Here is a 12,624-nt window from a genome sequence, read left to right as displayed (position 1 = left end):
GTTTTTTTGCAGAATCGACACTCTTCTAACTTGTCATCTTCTTTCCAGTAGATCATGCAGTTGTCGATGCAAACATCAATCATCTCCGAAGGCAACCCAAGACTATAAACCAATTTTTGAATCTCATAATAAGATTCAGCAGACACGTTGTCTTCTGGCAAATACTCTTTAAACAACTCCGCCCATGCATCCATGCAATTCTCAGGTAAATTATGATCCGTTTTAATATTCATCATCCTAGCTGCTAGAGACAATTTAGAGAGACCTTCTCTACAACCAGTGTAGATTGGTTGATTTGCAGCATCTAGCATTTCATAAAACCTTTTTGCATCCAAATTAGGTTCTTCTACATTTCCAGTTCCATCAGCTATTGTTGTAGTTGTTTCTAAAAATGCATCACTAATCATATCTTGAACCCTATCATGATCTACCATCTGCTCATGATCTTGATGATAATTATATTCATTATGCAAATGATTCGGTTCTTCACTATGATGACCATCCTCAAAATTATTATTACTACTACTAGCTTCATTTCCCCCATAACCCTCTCCATGTTGATACCAAATGTAGTACTGTGGTGTAAATCATATGTTTACTAAATGCTTCCATACAGTTTCACTACGTGCAAATTTTGAATTCTTGCATTTCTGACAGGGGCAGAACATCTTACCGCTTTCCTGTGTGATCGGTGTACAGCCCGCCTGGTGCATGAATGTCTCTAGCCCGCTCAGAAATGCGTTCGTCACCCTCCCGTCGGAATCTTTGTGCAAATACATCCAACTCCGTAACTCGTAAATACTACCGCCACCGGCCATTTTTTCTTAGATTTTTTTTTGAAATCTTTTTTTTTCTGATTTTTTTTTCGGATTTTTTTTTCTCCCGTTTGTGTGTTGTGAGGAAGAGAGTTGTGGGAAATGACATATATATAGAGAAATTTTCGAGTTGGGTAGTTGAAATATAACAACGATTTTACAAGGAATATTTTACATGGATTTTACATGGTTTTAACATATTATTTACAACGACTTTACGACGAAATTAGGTAAGTTAAAGCACATTGAATACACGTTTTCACCTAAATATAACGGTAACATGCTTCGTTGTAATGTCGATGTAATGATTACGACGTATTTCTCATTCCACGTACATTCGTCGTAAACTTACATGGAGTTTACGACGAAATCAGTTCGTCGTAAATTTACATGGCGTTTACGACGAAAGTTATATTCCTCGTAATTTCGTTGTAAAGACCATGTAAATTTACGACGAAATATTTTCGTCGTAAATGTTCGTTGTTACGGGCACGTTTTCTTGTAGTGTATAACTAGTATGCATGCTCTAATATTCACCATATATTTGTTTCTTTCACATTTCTATGTCATTGCTTCCCTCTTGGTTGCTTTCATTTCTTTTATTTTCAACTATAAAATTACTCTACCTTTATATTAGAAAAATGTTGAATACATACAGCTATATATCTATAAAGTGCAAAATGCAGCTATATATGGTTACTATAAACAACTAAACACAGGTTGTGCACCTCTAATCGAAGATTTAGGGGATTGCATTAAAATAAAAGAGAAAACATCATATTCTAATGAAATTAATAAATAGTACTCATTCCGTTCCAAAAAGATCTATATTTAAAAAAAAAACAAATTGTTTCAAAAAGATACATGTTTTACATTTTCAATGCATAAAGTAATTACAAATTGTAAACTTCAAAAAACGTAATTGTGTTTATTAAAATTTTATTGGTCAAAAGTTGTTGAGAATAATGCATTGGAAACTAAAATCTGATATATTTTATTAACAAGTGTGAAAAACTTAAAACATACATCTTTCTAAAACGGAGGGAGTATACAAAAGAGCTAGAAGCAATTTCAGATTTCCTTGCTGCATTAATTAATACTCTCTCCGTTTCTAAATGTAAGTAGTTTTACCAAAAAGAGTTTGTTTCACAATATAAGTAGTTTACATATTTCAATACATCTTTTTCATTTATCGGATATTGTGTGACCAATGAAATAATGTTAGGTTTTTAATAATTGGTTGAATTAATTGAGCAAATGATATATTCTTTTAAATAACAATTTTCTAAATATTCGTGTTTTTAAGCAAAACTACTTACAATTAAAAACGGAGGGAGTAATATACTAGCCCTTGACCTTTTCTGTGGTAGGATGAATAACACAACAAAAAACAAAAAGAGACCATTCAGTTTTGCTGTTAACAATAAAAGATAGTAATGTATGGATTGCATGTTTTATAGATTGAGAGACAGCTTATAATGGCGCAACCACCCATGTTTAGTAGTTGTAGATACTATTTTCAGTTAATCTATATTTTAATTTGTTAATAATAATTCTTCTGTGTATCGTATTTTGGGGACTAAATTTTTTTTCTTGGTGTGAATGTTAAATTTGGTACCATTTCAGAATTTTTGACAAAAAAATACAAAGAAAAACCAGTAACAGGAACAAGTAAAAACAACTACACAACACCAAAATACAAAGGGAAAACACACAGCAAAAAGTAGCAATCCAATAACTGATACTAATCTTGAATAACACAACAACTCTCTTTGCCTAGGATCGCAGTGAGCCAAGAGCTGGAGTCTCATTGTTGTGGGGATTAAAGTTCCGAATATAGTTAAAACGATAAAACCAAATGACAGACTTTCATTTCATATCAATAGTTACCCTTTTTGTCAACATAAACTATATACTCAATGTAAGCGTACACAAAGAAAGACATTTTCTTACAACAATAGAACTAAACTAAAGTACCAGGACCTGCCGGTTCAGATAGCCAGTTCAGAGGTTGAGAATCGACATAAAACATAGCTGAAGGAGAACTCTTCGCACCACGTGCAAACTTGTCCGTCATTGTATTTTGTGCTCTTGGAATATGTCTAATCTTGAAATTAGAGAAGAAAATTTTACTGCGTCGAAATTCTTCTATAGGTGTAGAGAAGATTATCCATTCTTCGGGTGTCGACACATCCTTCAAAAAATCATATTAGTATACCAAAAGTCCTCTAGAAAAAAACATCATTTATAACCCAGTCAATGACCATAGTTTTATCTTAACTTGGTTTATTAAAAGTCAGGAAATTTGTGTCGATTAGATTTTAATCTCCATAAAATATGTACACACCATAAAATTACAGTATGAAATAAATTCAATTTGTGATATATTCATTTTGGGATACATTAATTAGTGGTGAGCATGAATCGAATATCCAGATTTTTAGAGGTATTCGTGATCTAATCATTTTGTCCGAGTTTTCAAAATTTATATTCGATCCAATCTGTAATCATCGGGGAATTTAGTGTCTACATCCGGAAAATTATATATATATATATATATATATATATTAAATAAATATTTGATTTGATCCATTCAAATAAAATAAAAATGAAAATAAATATAAAATAATAGTATTATATTTTTGAAATTTGTTTTTTGAAAACTCGGATAACATAATAACAATAATAAATTTAATAACTACTTTTTTCAAAATTTACATGTAAATATAATAATTATATAATTTATCTATATAATTCTTTAAATACATGTATATATGTATATAACAGATCAGAGTGGTATCCAATATTTAAAATATTATTTTTTATTGTTTTAATTTTTATGTATATTGCATATTTACTATTTGATTTGCTCCTTAGAATTACAAATATCCGGATATTTTAGACGAAGAAGGAATCGAATCAAATTCTAAGAATATATTGTCCACTCAAAATAATGTTTTGCACCTTAGTCGACCGGTTGAGCTACGTACCTCTATTGATCTATATAATCAATTTTTATAGTAAATTACCATGCATCTGCTTTTAGCACACAAAAAAAAAAGGAAAGTTAATCATCTACATTCAAAGATTGCATGCAAGAGAGGGAGTGAGATGATCTATAGACTATGAAATATGTTGGTAGAATTTCGTAGACTGATCCAAACTAGGGAAATCCAAAGGACATACACATGCATATATATAATATGGGGGTGTATGTGTGTGGGTGTGTTACGTGTGTATACGAGCGAGAGAGGGGGGCTATAAAGAAAGGAACATGTGAACGCATTAAGAGAAGGTGGGGTTTTGTATTGATGTCTTGTTCTTGGAATGGAGCCACATGGTAGGAGGGACTCTCAAAACGCCTCTTTTAGGGGTAGTTGTGATGCAGCCAAATAAGAGCCCTTGCATGTGACTCCATGTGTTTTATCATCCCTCACCCATATTATTCCCTTCTTCGTCGACTTCTCTCTTTACAAATTATAATATATATATACTTTTACATAATTACCTACATGTAATATTATTATTTATTGTGATATTCTTTATTTTTCTATTTTTTTGGTTGCATGTCAGTTGATAGTATTCCATTGTTGATTCAGAAAAAAGATTACTACTAAGTATTACCATTGACTAGTACTTTCAAATCCTCGTAATAAATTGTGTTTTGTACCCGAAAGAAAACTAATAGTACTCAACAACATATTACCTCATTTATGTATACAGTGAAAATTAACTACACAATAAGTTCCACAAAATGACATATATCATCAGCCATTGTTACATGCAAACAAGTGTAGGACCTACTACTCCTTTTTCTCTGTCTCTCTCATATTCTAAGTTTGCTATATATGTAAGCTTTCTTCCTTGTAGACTTTCCTTCGTAGCAAGAATAATTTCTCATATGGAGAGGCAAATCATAAACAAGAAGAAACGAGTGTTTTCTGTTGAACCAAACAAGATACCCCCTAGTGAAGTTTTCACGAGGAAATACACAAGCCTCTTAGTTCCTGCACTCAAGAAGCTCAACATGAACAAGAACTCTTCACAAGTCAACCAACTAACCGTGAAGCATGAAGTAGACATGGCTTTGGCTTTGTCTGCCCAAGAATTTGCATGGAGCCGTTTCTTGCTACAGAAGCTATCGTCCTCGAACAATCCAACCACTACTACCAGTTCTTCTTCCAACGGAATTCGTATTCAAGAAAGATCCGGTAAAGAAGGTGGACACGAAGATGGAGAGAGAGAGGAGAAACTGAGGGAACTGCAGAAGCTTTTGCCAGGTGGTGAAGAGATGAATGTAGAAGAAATGTTGGGTGAGATTGGCAATTACATTAAGTGTCTTGAGTTGCAAACGATTGCTCTTAAGTCGATTGTTCAAGATACTACTTGACTTTTAGTTTTAGCTTGTGATTTTAGTTTGTGTTTGAGTTTGTCCTTTAACTAAACTCATCTATCTATGTTTTATTTTCTCTCGTTTCTATAAGAACGAGAGCATATGTATTATAGTGGTTTTATCCTTCTTCTCTTAATTAATATGGTTTAGGAAATAGCTAATATAACCGGGCGTTAATGAATAAAAAATCCTTATGGATATCGATCTAAAATCTGATATTGTTGGTTGTCACTTATCAAAAAAAAAAGAAGAGAAGATATTGTTGGCTGTGATGTCAAATAGACTCTTTGTGCCCATGTATAATCCATTAATCTTTATGCTGTCGTTGTTCCTTTATTTTAGTGCCTTTAATTTTCTAATCATTTTAAGTTGACAAACATGTGTATATGTTTATTTAACATGCAATGTTTTTCAGTTTTTCTCGTTGATTCCAAACTTATAAACTTTCAACTTTGAAGAAGATAAAATTACTATTTATTTTCAATCCGTTAAAACATATAGTATATACACGCACGCAATTTCTGAGTAAACAAAATAAGATTAATACTATTTTAGTATTTTCCAAAAGTCTTAGAAAAATGGAAAACCGAAAAAGGGTAGAAAAATTATCTAAAACGGAGGAAAGTCAGATGACATTATGTAACTATGCCTGTCATGATTTGAAGTCATCATCCATATCTATGCACGTGTCTTAAACTCACCGTACCCATCCAAATCTTCTCTTAAGATTCTAGCCGTACTACTACTACTACGCAACTTGTCTCATGACATGTTTTTAGTTGGGATTTTAATAAAAAAACTGGATTTTTGATTCGCGCAACCGCGCGGTGTTTGTTTTCATTATTCTATATATAAATTATTGTTTTACAACATAAGTGATATATATTTTTAACGTTGATCATATAATTAAATGTTTATATAACTATTTCAAATACAATAATTTTATAATTTACATGTTATAATTAATCAATTGTTTAAAACCATACGTATTTGTCACTTCTTATTATATATTTATCTTATTGTATTTGCATTTAGTTATTAAGCAAATTAATATATTCATGAGAAAACATATTTGAAAATTATTTTTTATTTAATTTATGCTAAATTCTGACCCATCTTTCAAAGTTGGATTTCTTTATACCAATATTTTTTTATGCTTATTCATTTTAGATAATATATTATTGTATATACAAAAGTCTAAGATATGTTAATTTTTAGACATGTATTATATATTTTGCTAATTTTAAGTTGTTCTATCATCATATTATATTTTTAAAATAAATAGTTTATATTTATGAAAATAAAATTTATAAATTTATCAATTGAATATACTTTTAACATATTTATTTAAGTATAATAATTTTATTTTAACATGTCATGACTATGAATATAATTTATTTATTTTTCATCTTATAAAACATAATTTTAAGTTATTGTTAAAATATTTTTACACAGATTTATTAGAATTTTTAAAATATAATATATAAATATAATATATAAATATATATTATATTTAAAATGAAACTATATTATGATTAAAGTAGTTACAAAGATTTTATATTATTAGCTTTAAAGAAATATATGTTAATTTTTATACATGTATTATATAGTTTGCTAATGTTAACATATCTTACCAATGTATTAGATTTTATTTTTGGACATAAATATTTTATACTTACGAAAATAAAATATATATTATATTTAGCTCAATAAAGTAATTTTCTTTTAATATGATTGATTATGATTATATAATAGATAAAATTTTATTTAATTTTTAATTTTTCATTTTATAAACGATAACTGAATATATTAATGTATAATAATTAATTTCGAAATTAGTGAAAATATTTAAATATAATTTTGAAAATGAAGGTCTTGTAAAAATCTTTTAAAATAGATTTGTTAGAATTTTAAAATAAATATATTTATATTTAAATGAAAAGATATCAAAAGATATAATGATTAAAATATTTTAAAGATTCTATGTATTATTAGTCTTAATAAAATGCATTTAATATGATTTCTAAGTAATAGTCCAAGTTAAAAAATCACACACGAAAAAAATCATGACTTCTATTTTAATATATAAGATTTTTTATTGATTTTGGACTAGGTGGAAGCAAAACAAACACTTATATAGGATGATTTCCCATTTAAAATTGCCAATTGTTTGTAGTAAAGCAAATGAAAATAGAGAGATAAGAATTTGATTTAAGGAAAAAGAAGAAGATTAATATTACATAGGCTCATAGAATAAGAGCAAAGTAGAGAGTGTTGATTAAAGTGCCAAACATAAAAGCATGCCTTGATTCTTCTAAAGAAGGTTACATATCAGAGAAACAAGAACACTAACAATAGAAACTGGGGAAGAGTTATGGCAATAAACAAAGATCTCTCTTCCTATGCAAACAATAACCTTAAGAGGCAGTGAAGAATAAGAAAAAAAAACAAAAACAAGGGATAAAAAAGGATCAATCACATGTTTGGTATCTTCTTTTCTTTGCTTGTGACTTAGACAGTGTAGTGTCCTGGAGTCTCAATGTCCAAACCCTTTAGCTTCACAACTGATTCCACATGTCCCTTAAGTGTGTGCAGCTCCCTAAGCCTGTTGTTAAAAAATACAAATCATTCTGTTAGTCTCTAATTCCAATCAAAAGAGTGTTAAATTCTTTAAAGGTATGATTATTTTACCTTGCAATCTCAGCTCTCTTCTTGGCTTGCTCTGCAATCTCAGACAACTCTCTGTAACCTCCTTGCTCAGGAATGATGCTAACAGGTTCCTTTGGCTGCAAACCATGAAGTGTCCTCTGAGCAACTGCCCATTGAGCCTCCCTCTCTTCTTTTCCAAAATCTTTCTTACTCGTTAAAGCAATCCTGTTTTCAAACAAGTTGAGCCAAGCCTTTCCACTCAAGATGTATCTAATGGCAAACTTGAAAACGTCCTGTGGGAAGTAAGTCACAATACTGTATAGCCAGATCACTCCAGCCCATCCCCATCCAATACCCCTAACCTTTGCAAACTCCCAGTTGGCGTAAACAGCAATCAAAGTAGCAACCTGCATTTGTAAAAGAATCCAGTGAATTAAAAAACATGTTTGGTTTAAGAAGAAACCCTTGGGAGATAGTGATGATCTTTACCAGCTGTGCAACAACGAAAGCAATCATAAGTAACGCTCCAGGACGTTCAACGAAAGACCAACTCCTTGATCTTGTGACGAAGATGAGAGCCTGACTAATGATACTGACTTGCAGGTACACCGCACCCATTAGCTCATTGTTGTTGTCTCTGATGGACCTCACACCAAACTTGTCCTGTGAATCCAAAAGTAAAAAGTTTAGTTACCACAACTCTAAAATACTTAAGTGAATGAAACAGCTCAGTTATATTAGTTACCGTGAAGAAGTCGGTTTTGTGTGCCAACCAGAAGAAAATAACACTCATGATAGCTTGGTAGCTTCCAAGCACAACTCCAGTAGCGAAAATCTCTTTAAGTTTCCAGCTATCAGGTGTGGGAGATGGCTTGACTCTGTCCTTTGAGATCGTCATGATGGTACCATCGTTAAGAATGGCGATGATCAGAACCATGAATGCAGAGAAGTCAAACTCCCAGATGAGGGCAATAAGCATGAAACCAAGAACGATACGGATTGTGATTGAGACAGCGTAGATAGTGTAGTTCTTCATCCTCTGGAAGATAGCTCTGCTGGTGAGGACAGCGCTGATGATAACGCTGAGTCCTGGCTCGGTGAGGACGATGTCAGAAGCGCCACGAGCAGCATCAGTAGCGTCATCCACAGCGATACCGATGTCAGCTTTCTTCAAAGCGGGAGCGTCGTTGACACCATCACCAGTCATACCAACGATGTGCTTCCTCTCCTGCAACTTCTTGACGATCTCGTACTTGTGCTCTGCAAAGATCCAAAAACAAAAAAGCTTAGATATAAACATAACAACATTTGAAATAAACAATGAGTCTAAAATGATAAAAACCTGGGAAGACTCCAGCGAATCCATCAGCCTTTTCGATCAGCTCCTCAACGGGGATGGATGCAAGGTTTGCGTCCTTGTGGTTTCCAAGAAGAGCTGAAGATGGGTACATGTTTGTTCCCATTCCAAGTCTACGACCAGTCTCCTTACCAATAGCAAGTTGGTCACCTGGCAAACATACAAGAGAATGTTAAAGAGGAAATGTAAAAAGTATATTAGTAACAAAGACAAGAGTGATGGTTACGTAAAGTTTATTACCAGTGATCATCTTGACATTAACACCGAGATTCAAAGCTCTTCTGATGGTTTCAGCACTGTCATGTCTTGGAGGATCAAACAGTGGCAACAAACCAACAAACTCCCATGGTCCACCGGGACTTTCCTTTGTTTTCTCAGGCACCACCTATATAAAGGATACAAGAACAGTTAAGACATTTGTTTACAAGTCTGAAACCAAAAGAGTATCTATCATTGGAGAAACAAGTACCTGGCGAGCAACAGCCAAAGACCTGAGACCACGCTCTGCATACTTGTCAATAATATTGAGCACCCTCTTGCTAAGGTCATTGTTGGCTTTGGCAAGTTCAAGGATCTGCTCAGGAGCACCTTTGCTGACTCTGTGCCAGTTACCACTTGAGTCTATGTAAGTCAAAGCAGTTCTCTTATCAGTAGGGTTGAATGGAAGGAAGTGAACCTCCCTGATTCCAGCTCTAGCCTCCTTTGGATCAGCTAGCATACCAACCATGGCTGCATCAATAGCATCCTGGTTCTCAATTCTCGAAGCCATAGCAGCAAACAACAGAACCTGGTCCTTCTCCACACCCTTGCAGAACACCTCAACCAAGTTTTTATCAACACTCAGTTTGTTAAGAGTCAGCGTTCCCGTTTTGTCACTGCACAAGACATCCATACCAGCCATCTCCTCAATGGCAGTCATACGCTTGGTGATGGCACCTTGCTGAGCGAGCTTGTGAGATCCAATAGCCATGGTTACAGACAACACCGTAGGCATAGCGATAGGGATACCACCGATCAACAGGACCAAGAGATTGTCAATACCGTCTCTGTACTTTCGGCGCTGGATAGGGTACATGACGATGATCTCAATCACCATACCGATGGCGATGGAGCAGATACAGAAGTTACCAATAGCGGTAAGAACCTTCTGGAAATGTCCAACTTGGTTTGTGCTGTCCACAAGGTGAGCAGCTTTGCCGAAGAAAGTGTGGACACCGGTGGCGATGACAATGGCCTCAATCTCTCCTTGCTTACAGGTTGAGCCCGAGAAGACTTCTTGTCCAGGGTGCCTGGTCACAGGGAGGGACTCTCCGGTGAGAGCAGACTGGTCAACCTTTAAAGGATCACCTTCAAGGAGACGACAATCGGCAGGGATGATGTCTCCGAGCTTGATGCTGACGATGTCTCCTGGGACAAGGATGGCAGCTTCTTGTTCACTCCATTTCCCATCTCTAAGAACCTGAACACATACAAACAAACAAACATTAGCTTAAAGTTTGTTATAATCTTTCACAAAGCGTTCTGTTATGAGGGAACAAACCTTTGTTTTGGGAGCAAGACCAGCCATGAGGGCGGCAGCGGCGTTACCAGCGTTGTTCTCTTCGATGAAACTGATGGTGGAATTGATGACAAGAAGACAGATGATACCAACAAAGTCCTGCCAATCCGGAGGCCTACCATCACCGTTGGCCAAAGCGATTGCCATGATTGCAGCAGCTTCCATCACCCATGAGAGAGGGTTCCACATGAACCCCAAGAACTTGAGGATTTTGCTTTCCTGTAAAATTGTTTTTCATTTGACAAACTCAGTAACCAAACAACAACAAGAAACTAAATGTTTATGTCTGAGAAAAGCAGCAAAGTTTTAGACCTTTTTCTCTTCGAGCTTGTTGGGGCCAAAGATCTGAATCCTCTCTTCCCCTTCCTGAGTCGTCAAACCTTCCTTGGTACATTTCAGCTGCTGGAAAACTTCCTCAATGGGAATCTTCTCCTGCAAAGTCAAAGCAAGTTTTGGTCAGACACAAGACTAAAACCAGATCTTTAATAAAAGAGAGCAACCCTTTGATCTTATTCAGTTCATGTGATTTATTAAAAAAGATCCTTTATACATTCATATGACTACAAGGTGTTTAACTGCGAGTCAGAGATTGAATAGTTCGGTGTGACATCGAAAGGTTAAAGACAGAACATGTGATTCCCAAAGTTACGTCTGCACAAAAGATGTGTTGTTGATTGCTTCAAAGACAGAGAAGTTAAACGTACCACGGAAAGGTACACAAAACTTAAAAAAAAAGGGAAAAAAAGGAATCTGAACTTCTTCTTTTGTTTATAGAAGATTGTAATCATAAAACTCCTTTTTTTTTAAATACCGAATTAATTTATGTGATTTCGTTGTCCTAGCCAATTAAAAAAAAGTAATGATAGTAATATTATACTACTGGTAGAGTTAAAACAAAAAATAAAAAGACAAAAAGCATGTGCACAAGTCAAGTAGTAGATTGGACTTTATCGAAACGTAGCTTAGCTCCACCACTAAACGAAAACTCTTTATCTTTTTGTGTTACCCATTCACATGCGTAGATCTACTTTTTTTCTCTCTTTTTGCTTATTGGTTTATATAAAAAGATCTTATTAAGTAATAATTTCACAGGTTTCAATTTAAAGAACGAGTTTTTCTTGGAAAATCCGGAAGAAAAAAATGATTTTTGCTCTCCAGGATAACAAAAAACAGAACATGTTAGGAAAACATTAAAGCATAGAGACAGAACACGAAACCAAGATCAAATCACAACACAGTTTACAGATCTATAATAATCTCACTGAAGCAAAAAAAAAAACATAGAACAGACATGATGATCATTAAACATAGATTTTTAATTTTACCAGATCAACAGTCTCGTTTTTGATATCCTCGAGACTCGACATCTCTCTTTTCCTTCACTGACAGCCAAGTAGCACCTCAAACGACAGCTATATCAGCCGTTTCACTCGATCATATATGGAGGAAAGGGCAGAGGATTAGGTGAAGCGAGCTATCTGTTGCAGAGCCCATACGAGTCCTCATTTTATACCACTCAAAACGACGAATTTCTCCACCGTATTAGTTATTGTGGGTCCTACCTAGCAACTAGTCTCCATTCGTTGCCCCGTAAAAAAGATTTTTATTTATTTTTGTTTATTACTCCTTTTTTTTTTGGCTCTTAACCCTTTGACCGTTGATTATTGTTGGCTTTTGATATCGTTCAAATTCTTCTCACTAACACCACCCCCAGTTACTAATACGTGGGTCCGTTTTTCGCTAAAATTGTGGGAGAAACTTATTAATTTCAGTGTGATCCGAATTTTCCACCATGACCTATTTTTGGTTATTAGTATAAAACACAGATAATGAGTTGCAAGATTATTTTTTC

At 34.0% G+C, this 12,624-nt stretch overlaps 2 protein-coding genes across 2 annotated transcripts; one reads left to right on the top strand and one right to left on the bottom strand.

The window, feature by feature from the left end:
• The first annotated feature begins 4,705 nt into the window (after nt 1–4,705).
• LOC106300122 (uncharacterized protein At4g30180) lies at nt 4,706–5,372 on the top strand. The gene has a single exon (XM_013736202.1). It carries the CDS (start codon nt 4,717–4,719, stop codon nt 5,203–5,205), a length of 489 nt encoding a protein of 162 aa, XP_013591656.1. The 5' UTR covers nt 4,706–4,716; the 3' UTR covers nt 5,206–5,372.
• Nucleotides 5,373–7,462: 2,090 nt separating this feature from the next.
• On the bottom strand, nt 7,463–12,325 carry LOC106304436 (ATPase 2, plasma membrane-type). Its single transcript, XM_013740853.1, has 10 exons — nt 12,098–12,325; nt 11,085–11,204; nt 10,755–10,991; nt 9,684–10,673; nt 9,455–9,599; nt 9,200–9,364; nt 8,603–9,117; nt 8,347–8,520; nt 7,900–8,264; nt 7,463–7,813 (listed from the first exon to the last, which is right to left on the bottom strand). Exons 1-10 carry the CDS (start codon nt 12,137–12,139, stop codon nt 7,720–7,722), a joined length of 2,847 nt encoding a protein of 948 aa, XP_013596307.1. The 5' UTR covers nt 12,140–12,325; the 3' UTR covers nt 7,463–7,719.
• Nucleotides 12,326–12,624: the final 299 nt, after the last annotated feature.

The sequence above is a fragment of the Brassica oleracea genome, chromosome C1, assembly GCF_000695525.1.
Source record: "Brassica oleracea var. oleracea cultivar TO1000 chromosome C1, BOL, whole genome shotgun sequence".
NCBI lineage: Eukaryota > Viridiplantae > Streptophyta > Magnoliopsida > Brassicales > Brassicaceae > Brassica > Brassica oleracea.
Note: the sequence above shows the minus strand (reverse complement) of the source record. Positions and strands in the feature narration are given on the sequence as shown.